At 34.0% G+C, this 14,625-nt stretch overlaps 1 protein-coding gene across 3 annotated transcripts in view; it reads right to left on the reverse strand.

The window, feature by feature from the left end:
• The window catches only part of CFAP20DC (CFAP20 domain containing), a 202,022-nt gene that overhangs the window by 90,515 nt on the left and 96,882 nt on the right, over positions 1-14,625 (reverse strand). For 2 of the 3 annotated variants that reach the window (XM_051979888.1, XM_051979875.1), the window contains exons 8-12: positions 10,885-11,021; positions 9,396-9,549; positions 5,446-5,562; positions 4,041-4,172; positions 1,315-1,649 (exon numbers count right to left, since the gene is read on the reverse strand). In XM_051979888.1, coding sequence (XP_051835848.1) covers positions 1,315-1,649; positions 4,041-4,172; positions 5,446-5,562; positions 9,396-9,549; positions 10,885-11,021 — 875 coding nt within the window. The remainder of the gene's footprint in view (positions 1-1,314; positions 1,650-4,040; positions 4,173-5,445; positions 5,563-9,395; positions 9,550-10,884; positions 11,022-14,625) is intronic. The other variant, XM_051979881.1, reaches the window with a different exon arrangement.

Raw genomic sequence — 14,625 nt, forward strand, 5'->3', positions numbered from 1 at the left:
AATGGTAATTATAAAAAGAATATATTGAAGCAAGTTTCTCTGACAAGGCCTCATTTCTCAAATACAGAGGTAAATTCATAAAAAATAAGGGCCTTGACCCAATTAATAAATAATCAAAAGATATGATCTATGTCCAAAGGGCTCTAAATTCATGCATATCCTTCTACTTAACAATACCACGACTGGACATGAATACCAAAGAGATTAAAAAGAGGAAAAGGATTTATATGTATGAAAATAATTGTAGCAGCAATCTTCTCAGGGCAAATAATTGGAAATCAAGGGTTGATCAACAATTGGGGAATGGTTGAATAAACTGTGGTAAGTGATTATCATGAAATATTATTGTTCTATGGGAAATGATGAGCAGGAGGCTCTCAGAAAAAACCATGGAAAGTCCTCCACGAACTCAAGCAAAGTGAAATGTAATATATATAAGATATTGGCAATGTTCTGGGATGACCAGCCGTAAATGACTTTGTTATTCTCAGCAGTACAATGATGCACGACTACTGAAGCATTTATGATGAAAAATTTTATCCATACCCAGAGAAGGAATTGTGTCTGAATATAGACTGAAGTATATTTTCTCTATTTTTCTTGAAGATTTGTTTTTAAAATTAGGGTGGGAGACCGATGTTTTCTTTTATAACATGACTTTTATGGAAATGTTTTGCCTAATTTCATTCATAGTTTTTAAATGGGGTTGGGGTAAGGGAGAGAATCTGGAATTCAGAAGTTTTAAAAACAAATGCAAAAAATTGTTTTAAATATAAGTGGAGAAAATATTAAATAAAGGAAATATACAAGAAAAAAAATTTGTGTTTTGAATGAATCTAAAATAAATAACATACTATACTAATCCATGATTCATTATCTAAACCTTAATTGTTTTACCTCAGAGACAGAAAATAAGGAGCCCAAACAAGTCTAAAGTGAAACAAGGAAAAGAGTAAGATGCTCTCAGAACTCACTAAACTTAGAAACTGCAATGTAACAGCCACAGAGGGAAAAAACCCAATATTTATGAAAGTTTTATCAGTCTTATCAAATAAATCAGCTGAATTTTATTTTTTATTCTGAGATGAAGATTAAAATGTAAAAACCGCTTCTATAACTGAAAACTAAATATAGTGAAAGCTAATAAAAAATTAGCAACAGTTACCATAACAAGATGTAACTATTGATGGAGATTCCAACTGGCTGCATTTTTATAAATAGCAGACAAGTTTTCCCCTCATCCCCTGATCTGGTGCTAAGCTAACGGGAGAGTGGTGGCTGCTCTACTTCCAAGTCACTCACAAAGCTGTGTACCTCTTCACTGCTGTCGCCTCCACAAAAATCATCTTCCAACTGGGCTCCTCTCCTCCTCCCTCTGTCATTCTCGTTGAAATCCAAAAGAAGGGAGCACTCTTCTGCAAATGCAGGCTGACACCTTCCATGAGGCAAGGACCTTGGCCTTGAGGAGAAGGTGAAAATCTCCTTTGAAATACTCTGGCTTTCCTCTCCCTGATGGCTATTTTCACTTTCTTTGCTGTTTTCTGGCATCTGGTGTGAATGATCGCAGGAATCCTCTTCAAAGGTTATGGATTGGTTGCTGGCGTACAAATGAAAATGATCTCCATAATTTTCAGGAAAAACCCACTCATCTGACAGTAGGGAAGATAAATGAAGATAGTAATTAGCAGACTGTTTGATAAAAATAAAACGTGACTTTAGCTGAGGGGTCTGAGAATAACACCCTGTATTAGAGAACACTGATGAACCAACACGACAACAGTTTATGCATTCTCAACTGGAAAAATAAACACGTATAATGATCCTGTCAACCTTGTGGAATGGTGCCAAGTATTTAACCAACAGGTCAATGTCACCAATGACAGGCAATAAATTCCTTATTCTTGTTCAATTAAGAGAAAAAAAAGCGATCAAGAAATTCAGACGCCTCAAACAGTGATCATCTGGATTACCCCAAGGGGTGTACAGAGAACCGCCCCAGCTGGAATCAGAAGCCGTGGGCACTAGTGCCCAGCCATGCTGGGCATGGCCTCCCTTTTGGGCTCTCCCCAAACCCCCTAATGCTCCCTTCTCACCTCTGACTCCCACGGTCTGTCAGGCCGAGTCCGGCCATTCTTTAAGACGCTGAGGGCCAGAGAAGGCCCTCGAGAGCGCCTGCTTCTCTATATGAGGGATACCCCAGGTCTCGTCTCAGTCCCTGTCTTTCTAGTTCTAGAGAGTTTCAAGCTCACCAGAGACTCCTTCACTATAACTGTGTCTGGAGTAAAGAGGATAAACTTGACAGAGGAAGAAGCTGAAGTTAAATGGATGGTGATGGTCACTGAGCAAACAAACTCCCCTTTCTTTGGCTAAAGTAATGCAAATTAGAAATGATGGAAAGGACAGGGAGAGGTGCTCTCTCACTGGGCCCTGCTCTTGCTATAGAGGCCGGTGCAATGTGTTTCCCCTTCTAATCGGGGAAGTCAGTTCAGTGTGAACATTTCAATCCCTGACATGGACCACAAGAAGACGGAACTAATTGGGAATGTGAGAATGCAGCTGAGATGGGGCAAGGGAAAGGCTGTCTAGGCTGGGTTAGCAGTTTATCTGTGACACAGAGATTCATCAGAAAAAGCATCTTTCAAAGAAATGCAAACCTTCCCCATTTCAGTGTCTCTTTGAATGATTCTGGGTTATCTTGAAAGTGCTAAAAAAATGCTTCTTGGCTGACATATAAAAATAAATATCACAAAGACAATATATTATAATATCAAATTGATATCTAAAATGGGTACTATAAACAAAGGATAAAGACAAGGATCAGAAAGTCCACTATAGATTCACTAATACAAGGAGTTCAATGCAGGTTGATACCTTCTCTGCACCTCAGAGAACGGCCTGGGACACTAGGCACTGAGAAGATACGGACTTGGGTCACAAAAAAAGTAGTTTAAGAGGCAGGACTTGAATTCAGGTCTTCCCAACTTTGAGGCTGGCTCTCTATCAACTATACCAAGCTGCCAAAATCACTGGCAAACTTAAAGGATAATATAATAAGAAGAGTGTTTAATAAAATTAAATAATTCTGGGGACCTAGTGCTAAAAGTAACACTTGACTAATAAAAATTTTGAAAAATTTTTTTAAAAGTTACTTTCCAAATTCTATTATCTGACTATGATATTACTCAAGAATTTTATTTTTACCCCAATTATTTCCATATCAATTGTAATGAATAATTTCGTGTGTTTTCTTAGGAAAATATGTAAATTACTATGTAATCACAATATTGCAGCAAACAAGATAAATACAAGAATGATCACCTAAACATCTAATTAGTTTTCCCTACACAGTCAGATTTATGCTAGAGACTCTAATTGCACCTAACATTTTAATGAAGGTTTCAACATTGCATAAATAAGACTGACAAACTACAAACAATATTCATTCGTTTTCTTTTTTCCTTTGCTCAAAAACAATTTGCCTTTCTAAAAGTACTGCACACCTGCTAGACAAGATATGTGGATGTGTCCTGTCACAGATCTCAGCCATGTTTGTTATACAACAGAGTGGCAGGAAAAGAATAATAGATAATCTTTTGAAAGAGTGATAGGGTTGAATGAAAAATATCAGAAAATTCTACAATTTTAGTATTTATTTTGAATAGGCCAACAAAATACTGCTTGGTTTATGCTACCATGTCATGGCAATGGACAAAATTGTGTCGACTGCAGAAAGTTATTTCTGTCCTGGAAAATGGAATTTACAAAAAACACACTGTTAGATGGCATCCATTTTCCCCTAGAGGATAACAGAAATATCATAAGGTCTGGAGCTAAGAAGGAACTGGAGAGATCATCTACAAAACCCATTTTACAGATAAAGAACAGGCCCAGAATTGTTATATGACTGATCTTGAGTCAGACAGTAAGGAGAACTGGATTTAAGTTCAGCTCCTATGATTTCAAATTCACCTAACTTCCACCAAACTACAGAGCAATATCCCGCTGGCTTTTAGTAGATGTGACAGAATGGAGGCTCTCACCTGTTTGATGTGGAGAGAGTTGCTGATGACAGGTGACATTCAATGTCACTGCGCTGTTCATTCTTTGATGGGACACAGTGGTGAGCTTAGCTGGTGTCGTATCTTCATTATGGCTGTTTCCTGAGGAGCTCCCTTGATGGAAATAAATATTTTCCAGAACCTTCAACTCTACTCAACAAACATTCACTAAGTCCCTACAACATGAAAGGCATATTTCCCCTGAAATCTGTAAAAGCTGTAGACTGCTTAATAATAATCTAAAATTATTTTAGAAGGGGTAATTTTGTAATTAAGTAATGACTGAAGAGTAATTCTATGGAATCTTTCTTTTTTTCTTTCATAGATTATTTTAAAATCAAATGAATCATTTCAAGTAGATTCTTTTTTCTAATTTTTTAAACTGATAAACATTCATAAGAACTGAAAACATTTGTCATTAATAATACCAAAAATGGTGCTTCAAAAAGGTATCAAATTCTATTTCTTTGGGGCCATGAAAATAGTATAAATTTGTGATTGCTAATTTACAGCTATTTCTAAGCTATAGTTTCTGAGCAATTTCTGTCTCATGAAGATGGTTACAGAAAATTCTAGGATTGACTTTGTTGTTCACTGCCTTTAAAAGTCTGATGATAGAAGCAAGGTAGAGTTAAGATTTTTGAGTACCAACTCTACATTATTCAAGCAAGTGCAGTATAAGACTGTGTGTGTGCACGCGTATCTTGACTCGTGCTTTAAATATTTTAGTTTGATACTGAACAAGGGAAAAAATAACATTGGTGCTTAATATAAGGCCTGGCCCACAGTAGTAACACATTAAATGTTTTTTCCTCTCTTCCATACTGTTAATAATATCAATGGCTTACATTTATATAGTGCTTTAAGGTTTGCAAAGTCCTTAAGAAATATTACCTCATTTGATTTAAGACCAACCCTGGGGATGAGGAAACAAAAGCAAACAGAGTCTTCCTGCCTCCAGTTCTGGTAGTGTATCCACTGAGCTACTAATGCCTAAATAGCAGCGTGTGCTGACAGGCAGAGAAAAGGCATGAGCTCTGCTTTGGAAAAGGAGAGAAAAAGTTAAAAAAAAATGGTGGGGATGCATCCACAGAGACTTCACTACAGCCTGTGGGCAGCACCTTCACATACATAACACTGTTAGTCCTGCTGGAGGTCTGCCTGGCTTCGCATCTGGAAAGCGCAAAGCTCTGTTTCTGAACCACTCAAATCTCTGCTAGCCCTCCACAGCAATTCTTTAGGAGGTCTGATTTCCCTAATCTCTCTAGACAGACATTCATATCATCAGTGAATTGATCCATAATCCTTTAGATTCTACAACACACACATAGAGTCTATTGCTTTGAGTAAACTACAGATATGAGATAAGGTCACATTGGAGCCTTACCACTGTGGGTCTCTGTTCTGTCTCTGCTGGTGCTTTTTAGCCGTAATCTTCGTCTACTGTTAGTCTTATCTGCGGATGGTTCTGGAGGGGGATGTGGATGCATAACATGGGAATCAGCTGTACCATTACCATATCAATGAAGACAAAGCAAAAATACAGGATACAATGAGAATTTCAGATAATCCAGCAAATGACACAATTATAGCTACAAAAGGGTACTGACAGATTTACTTTTGAAATATTCTCAAAAAATTTTTTTTTTCTCCTGTAAGATGTATTTGAAGGAGCACAATTCAATCCTGGATAAGAAATGAGTTTTCACTCCTTAATTCTGAAATGTCTCTACAGGAGAATTATTACCATGTGTATTTCTACAGAAAATACATAGTGTCAGAATATGTAAATCAATATATTCCAATGGATTTGTCATCTCATTTGTGGCACCTCTCCGCCACAAGTGAAACCCATCTATGCCTTTGATCCCTGTGTAATTCTTCTGTAGAAAATCCACCTAATGAGCTGAAGACATTGTGTGCTTTTTATATCAATAGTATATGGGATGGAGTATTTGGGAAGCCCATCTGTTATCCTTGATTTATGTCATGTGACTGCGTCTACTAATTTCCTGATCATATATTACCTCAATATCCCCTATATCACTTCTTGAACATAGATCATGCTGGAAATATGCAGCAACTAACTTGAATCTAGCATACATCTCCCCATTGCTTGGAGAGTGGGGAATTCAACAATGTAACAACAGAACACTAGTGTTGAAAAATGGATTTTTGCAACATGAAGCAAATTAGGAAAAACACTGCATAATTTCAAATGTAATCCGTGATCCTCTCTTTCTCCTATTCAAATCTGTTTGACACACTATGTCAAATGCATCTACTGATGTAATCACTAAGAAATATGAATGTTTTTTATATAGGGAACAGAAAAGGGGATTGTATATGGGGAGGGATAGAATTTGGAACTCAGAAATTTTAAATTTGGAACTTAAAATCTTATACAAATGAATGCTTGTAAACAGTTTTTCCATGTATTTGGAAATACAAATAAGTTTAAAATTGCTTTTACATGTAATTGGGAAAAAATAAGATATTAAATTTGCTAAGAAAAAAAATACTGGTCATTATGCAAATTGTTCCTTTGATTCTGTTCATTTCACTTTGTACCAGTTCATATAAAGTTTTCCCTAGTTTCTGTGAATTTGTAATTCTCAAAATTTCTTATGATGTATTAATAGTACATTAAATAGATATAGTAGACTTTACTATTTCCCAGTTGGTAGTTTACTATTTCCTAGTTGATAAGCAACTTTGGTTTCTAATTCTTTGCTACCACAAAAAGTTCTGCTGAAAATGTTTTTGCTTATATGAATGACAGTAGACACTTTTCATCCATTTAGTTTTTCCCACGTTGATTGCACAGTGTCTAGCACTTAGTAGGTACTTAATGCTTCTGGCTTGATTCTTAGGTCACTTGCTTTTAAATAATTATAGGTCTCACTGGAAAAGTCCCCTAATATTCTGAGGCCTAAGTTATCCAGCATAAATTTATTTACAAACAGTCCTCTATTACAGTGGTTGACATCTCTGACAAGCATGCATCACTCGATTTCATGCCTTATTTAATATAATCATTTTATCACTGAACAGTGATATAACTGTCAAAAATTCTGTATATTCCTAAAATATGCAAGAAAACCCCTTTGTATTTTGCTTAACCGATTTCTCCTTCTTCCTTTTCCTCTTTTTTTTGGTAATCAACAAAAAAATAAACACAAGAGGATACTTTATTCTTCTGACCCTTTTGTCAATTGGTTTTCAATAGAGCACCATTTACAAAAAGTTTCATTTCAAGCTTTCACACTGCAGATATATGCAGATCATTCTCATAATGAGTTTTACAAAAAACAAGAAAAGTAGGCACTTGGCAAATTAATACAGAGGTCAGCTCTAATTTTTAAAAATATTTTAATATCATTTGAATTTTTCTCCATTCTTGAAGTATCTTTGTAAAATCAATTCTTTCAAGACTGTCTTCTGCAGCCTGGATTTCCTCAGCATGTACTTAGTTTGATCCACACATGCTTCTCAATTCTGTCTTTTTTAATGACATTTCTACCTTTTAGGATTGATGCATTACAAAAATGGTGGCTTCTCCATCCCTGACAGTGATAACAGATTGTGAGAGAAACAATGACAAATTCTTTGTCTTGAGAGTCTGCTTGTCCTCCTGCCGCCAGCATTCACAGCTGAATGCTCTTGGGCTGAGGGGGCCCTTCTCTTCCATGTGGAGCTCTCTGTAGACATGTTCCTAGCCACTGCTTATCACCACTGTATGAGCTAATACTGTCCAACCTCCTCTGTGGAGTTGACAAATGAGTCTGTGTGCTGAATGCTGCTTCTGGCTGCCATTTGTCTAGGATTGACAAAGAGATCGGGGTGATCTAGCGAGGGGGTTCCTCAGCTTTCCCTCTCCAGCAACAACTTCACATTTGCAAAAGTTCACAAGTAAAAGGTGATAATTAAAGGTAAAATCTTCATCTTTCCATTTCTATTTTTTCTTTCTTTCAAGGATCACATGAATAAGTCAGATTAAAATTGCTGCAATTTTTCACTATGCTATCTTCTCATCTTTAACTTTTCTTCTAAACTGATGTTGATTTTTGCCTCTGTCCTAAGCAGCTGATGCTCTCACTACACAAAAGAAGATGATTCTGAAATGACTCTCTTATACATAATGATAATGCTATAAATTTCAAAAGCACATGAAAATACCACAGAAAAAGATGTTTCAATTGAGATACTATTCTAAAGATAGGTTTCACCCATGAATTATAATATTCCTAATATTTTATGGTAATGAAAAAAATCATAAGGTTTAGGGAAACTTTTTGTCCAACTATATTACTTTGGGAATATGATAAAAATAATAACAACAATAGCATTAGTTGCAAAGTATTTTATAGCTATTCTCTCATTTGGTTTCTACAACAAACCTGGTGGGTAGGTGCTACTGTTATCTCCATTTCATGGATGAGAAAACTGAGGCAAGCAAGCTAAGTGATTATTTTTCAGGGTCATAGAATATTTAAAGTAGGACATGAATTCAAATCTTTCTGACTTCAAGCCCAATGCTCTCCACTGCATCATCTTGCTGCCTCTAGCAATTAGCATGCATAAAGAGGTCTTCCAAATTCCTTCTGAATCTTAATTTTATGTTCCATAATAAAATATTCAAAATAAACTTCTTTTTTGATTATTTGATATTGGAAGTTTAAATCAGAATTAGAAGGAAATTAGAAGAACTTTCATAATATAATGGGATTTTAAAGAAATTAAAATTTTTATATTAATTTTCATCATCACTTTCTTATTACATACTATATCTATTTTATATAGAATATCATTTGTAATGAAATTGGTTGCTAATTAGATCCAAATGCTGCAAAATATCAGCTTCACCTAAGATAATAACATTTTATGAAAATATTTCAAAAGTTTGTGGCCCTTTTAAAAAATAAAAAAATGTTATTTTTAAGAATCTTAAAATAACAAATAATAAAACTTCCTTAAACTCTGAGTAGCTTTTTAGTAGTGTGAATTGATAGTTGTGCTTTTTAAAAAAAAACATCAATCATCAAGTTTTGGTGATTTTTTAAAAAGCAGCAATTTGTTCTCATTTAGAATTTTTATTCCAAAGGCAAGATCTTCAAATGGGAAAATTGAAAACAAAACATGAAAACTACTTACAGTAATGACTATGTGCATCATTAAGAATTCTAAACATATTTCTTTAATAGTTCCCTACTCTTTTCAATATTAAAATAATACTTCCATTGATTTATTTCTTAACAAAAGAACAGGTCTACTATTGACCATTATGACATTATGACTATTGACATTATGAATTAATCTTTATAAATTAATTCTTACCATTAATTGGTGTAATTTGCTTTTCCAGATGAATATTTTCTTTGTCTCCTTGCTCTTCTGACTCATATAACTGTAGGCTTGACATTTCTGACCTGTTGGTACATTTTTCTATGGTAGGCTGTTGGCAAGTTCTGCTACTTCTGGATTTTACAATCTATAAGAAAAGATAAATCATCAAGAGACTGTCAGATTAAATAGTTGATTAAATCTATTTTACCTTCCCAGAATATATTTTAAAGGATATTTGTTTCTAAAAGAACTTGGAGAGAAAAACAAAACACTTAGGATTAAGATTATACATATAGATATGGAAAAGACCTTCTATCATCTAGTCTTTCCTCCATATTTTACTTATGATAAAATGGGAATCTTTGGGTGGTGGATGACTTCGCCAAAATCACATTCTGTACTAGAGCAAGAATTTGAAGGCAGGACCTTTGATAAAATAATGAGAGTTCTTCCCACATCTCTAGACGTAGATCTCAAGTAAGTAAAGAAAAAGCCTCCTTATTCAAAGCTCATTTTGTAACCTCGGGACTTTCCAAGGAGGCAATGAATTTGTAGATATTTTAAAGAAGGATTTATGGGGATTTTTCAGAGTCTGAATTATTTTACCTACTACATATATTTCATTTATGATAAGTTATCCTCAGTAGTAGAAAAAGGAGGACAAAGTTTTTTATGTATTTCATTATTGGAAGAGTTAAGGAAGGCTACAAAATTAAGTAAAGTTAAATTACTGTATATAAATAGGAAGAAAAAAACCAGACACAGAAATGAAAATAAAAATGTACTTCTTTCCTTTTTTAAGGTAGAAACTTCAAAAATCACTCAGGTTTATAATTTTTCACATGCAAGACTTTCAGGAGAAATACAAATCATAATGTTCAAGAATTTGCTCACTTACCAACTGGTGATGTCTAACCCAATTTTAAATTAAAAGAAAGGACATCTATCTCAACAGGTGAAATCTTATCTTTGAGTTTCTGCCTATTTATGCATTTAAAACATTGTCTAAAATTTATCTTGAGTTATTGACATCTATTGAATTCACTGATTTATTCTTATCATATTTATTAAGTCCCTACTGTGTGCCAAGCTCTTGGGTAGATGATGAGGGAAACAAAACATTTAGGAAAAAACATGACCGTTCACCTCATGTGCACCTGGAGTGCAAAGAGAAATAATATTACGCAATTATATATTATAAAAGTATTGGAGTTGCAAAAAAGTGAAAAGTGAGATTAAAGGGGGGAAGATCTTTAAGGATATGGGTTATCCATATATGTGAGTCTATATGTAAATGAGCTCTGACCCATTATAACAAACCAGGAGATCAGTAAATGAATAGTAAATAGCACATCTTTTATATTCCTTTGTATTTTTCTCATAATATCATGGGCATATTATAGTTGGCTTTTCAGTACCAGAACAAAGCATCACTACATCATGTCATCTGTTTAGACAGATCTCTGAACGATTCCCGTACCTCTCCAGATGTTCTTATGCTATTTCTTCTACCAGATGGTGGAGGTGGTCCAAGTACTTTAGATCCAAATGCAATGTGAGAGACATCTTGATTCTTACTGTTTCGTGCACTGCCTGATCCTCTGTTAATAAACTGATCTGTTGAGAGTTGTTTTGTTTTTTGAAAAAATGAAAATTATTAATTAACAAATAAGAATTATCAATTCATATTACTCAACATTTTAATTTCTATAATAAATTAAATATATTGAAAATAACATTAAAACGATTTCCTATTAGGGCAGTTTCTCTATAAGTATCTTTTCACAAGAAGCCAAATTCTAAATTTTTTTAAGTTATTTAACATAAATTCCAGTTTGGAATCACCAAAAATCTTTTTAGTCTTAGAGGGTTGACAGTAAAAACAAAATTATTTTCACCAAAACTACAAGCCACTTAAGAAACATAAATGATAGTAACAATATGAGATGTTATAAAGCTGTATTGCTGAAAAAGTGCTAAGTATTATGAAATCAGAGGGGAATGAGGCATAAGCTAAGAAAACTTGTGACAGAGGTCAGACTTAGTTGGGACTCAAGGGCTACAAAAGTTTGTATAGAGAGAAAAGGTGTTTGAATACATTTAGGATGGACATAAAAGACACAACATATTTGATGGATCCATTATATTAATGGCATGAGAGCTCATGTTACTGACACAGATTATAATTCTGCACACCTGTGTTTGACTATTCTCTACAGGGGTCCTCAAACTTTTTAAATAGGGGGCCAGTTCACTGTCCCTCAGACTGTTGAAGGGCCGGACTATAATAAAAACAAAAACTTTGTTTTGTGGGCCTTTAAATAAAGAAACTTCATAGCCCTGGGTGAGGGGGATAAATTGTCCTCAGATGCCGTATCTGGCCCGGGTCCGCGTAGTTTGATGATCCCTGTTAGTCTTTCTATAAATCCTGAACAGAGGCCTGAGGCCACACAAAGGAAGACATTGTTGGTTCCCTTCATTTTTCTCGTGGTCCATTCCCAACTTTCTGGACTCCTCTGGTTAAACACGTCTCTTAAATTTCTTCACAACTTAGTGTTGCTACATGTTAAAGCTTAAGTGCTATCATATCTTTTTGAGGACATTTTTTGAGGACATTTAAAAAATTAAAAATTGTTTTAATTTTTATGAGATTGTGGTATCTTATGACTCATAATCAGAAACCATTACTGAAAAAAAATTAACATTAATAAGATAGATTTTGGCAGAAACAAGGTATTTGTGAACCTTAAAAGTCCTTGGAAATAATATAGGTGTGATATAGAATGAAATTCTCCTTATCTTTAAATCTTTAATTATCTTTAATTAATATCTTTAATAGGCTAAGACCTATATACTAATATTCTGATTTAATAGGCTTCCCATTTAATATTTAATATGTCATAAGTTAGGCAATATTCAGTTTTTATACCAGGACAAAACATCCTTAACTTCATAGTACAAGTTCAACTGCTAATGGTTTAGATCAAGGTGCAGTGGTTTTTCAAGTGCAATAAGCTTCTTAACACTAAAGAAAAACATTTATCTTCAGTATTTATTAAATACATACAATCCCTTTCCAAATGCATTCAATTATGATTTTCTTTTCTAGGTTAAAGACATCTTGAAGTAGAAATCAATCATTAAAAATTAAAAAATAATCTGATTCTAGAGTTTTACACATAAAGTGAATACATGCAAATTTACTCATAATCCAGAAAAACAATGACCACTGTAAGTTTGAATAATATTCTTAAGGGTAAAAAAGAAACACTTTTAAAACTAGGGTCTTTAATTCTAAATTGTTGTAAAGACATAACTTTATGTTATACACACCCACACACTATTCTGGGTGCAGTAGAATGTGTGTGTGTGTGTGTGTGTGTGTGTGTGTAACATAAAGTTATGTCTTTATTCACAATTTTCATGATCAACAACCAAAAAATCCATCATGTAAATCTCTTCAATATTATAAGAAAATTTAAGTCATTCCTTATTTTGGTCATGATTGTTTGTGTTGGAGGAGGGGATCTTGGTTTCTCAGTAAACTAAGACACTATTTTAAGTTTTACAAGGATATCCTTTGTTGCTTATTTTCTTACACCTTCATTTTTTAAGAACTGCTAAGATTTTATGACTTTGCTAAGGGTGAAGATCCAGAAAGTATGGTGAGTCCCCAAATGACTTTATAGGTGAGAATTTACAAGTTCTTTGTAACTTTTTCCAAAAACCTATTGTTATTATTATCCTTATTATCAGTTTTAAAGCAAACTATACTCAAACAAAATATCTAAGGCATTTTTTTAACCATAACAAAAGAATCTATTAATGATAGTTTAAGTTCACAGAATTTAGATTAAAAAAGGCATTACTCTTCTAATGATATAATTGTATCCTGAGAGGTACCATAGTTTTAAAAAATTAACAGCATTTTTTCTATTATTGTTACCTCAAAATCACAATTCAAGAAATTGTAAGCATTATGTTAATATAAAACAGTATCATGGATTTTAAACATATGCACCATAACTTTTGCCAGTCACTAATTTAGTTGAATGCAATTCTAAATTATCTTACAATTATTTTCATCTGTCTATCAATTTTGACATTCTATACTAGTTGCATATGGAAACAAAATAGAGTAATTATGACCCAGTTATACTTATAAAAGCGACTGAAAACATTACCATTCAGTGCACATATCGAACTGTGAATAATAATTTTCCCAATTAATTTATCAAAGTAAATTAGAAAATTTTGAGTTTTAAGGTATTTAGTATGTCAAACATTTCTAGTAATTGCAATATGGTTTAATACATTTATAATTCTTATTCTTACAGTTTACAAATATTTTAACTCCATGCCACGTTTAAATATATTCTCTATCATAGTCTGTTTTACTTAAAGAGGGCCAAATGTCCTAAGAGGAAAAACACAATCTCTTTTAAATGAGGCCGTATTATAATTTTGTTTAGAACAATCAATCAAAACAAGTCTAGTTTGGATTTAGTTGTAAATGGCACCATATAAAGTCTCAAGTTTTCCAAGAGCCATTCATTACTTCCACTTCAAATTATAGATGCCCCCCTACCTTCTGTAAGTCTACTGCCAAAGACTGAAGTGGCAATTTTGTATTTTAAAATCTCCATTTCAAGTACATTTTTCTGCCCTCCTGAAATATGGCTATTGCAAATCTAACCTTTTTTTACATAAAAATCATGAATGTATATTCCCCACATAAAAGTTGGAACATACTCTTCTGTTGGGATTCAAGGGGAACCCCCAAAATGTTGTGGCTCCAGACAGGTGTCGTAAGGTATCCCAAAAGAATTTGTAGACTCTCAGACTTATATTCAAGTCAAGGGGTAAAGTTTATTATAACTGTAATGCAAATTAAAGTGGGCTAAGTTCCAAAAGAAGTCAGCAAAGGAGCAGGAGCAAGAAAATAAATTTACAGAGAAAAGTGAGAAAGACCAGGTGCTCCTAACATGGTTTAGAGGGAGAGTTGATAGAGGAGCGGTCAGGTTCTGACTTTGTGTGTAGAGCTCCCCCCTTCCAAGATATGTCTTGAGACCTGTCTGTGGATCAAATGGCAGATCCCCCTTTTGTTCTGTGCTTGTGTTAAATACCTCATTATTGTTGCTCATCAGTTAACCCTGACCAACAAGCTGTTTTATGGCAGGCAGTGATATCTGTGGCCTCAGCCTCCTGGTCAGAGTAAATG

The sequence above is a fragment of the Antechinus flavipes genome, chromosome 1, assembly GCF_016432865.1.
Source record: "Antechinus flavipes isolate AdamAnt ecotype Samford, QLD, Australia chromosome 1, AdamAnt_v2, whole genome shotgun sequence".
NCBI classification, from domain to species: domain Eukaryota; kingdom Metazoa; phylum Chordata; class Mammalia; order Dasyuromorphia; family Dasyuridae; genus Antechinus; species Antechinus flavipes.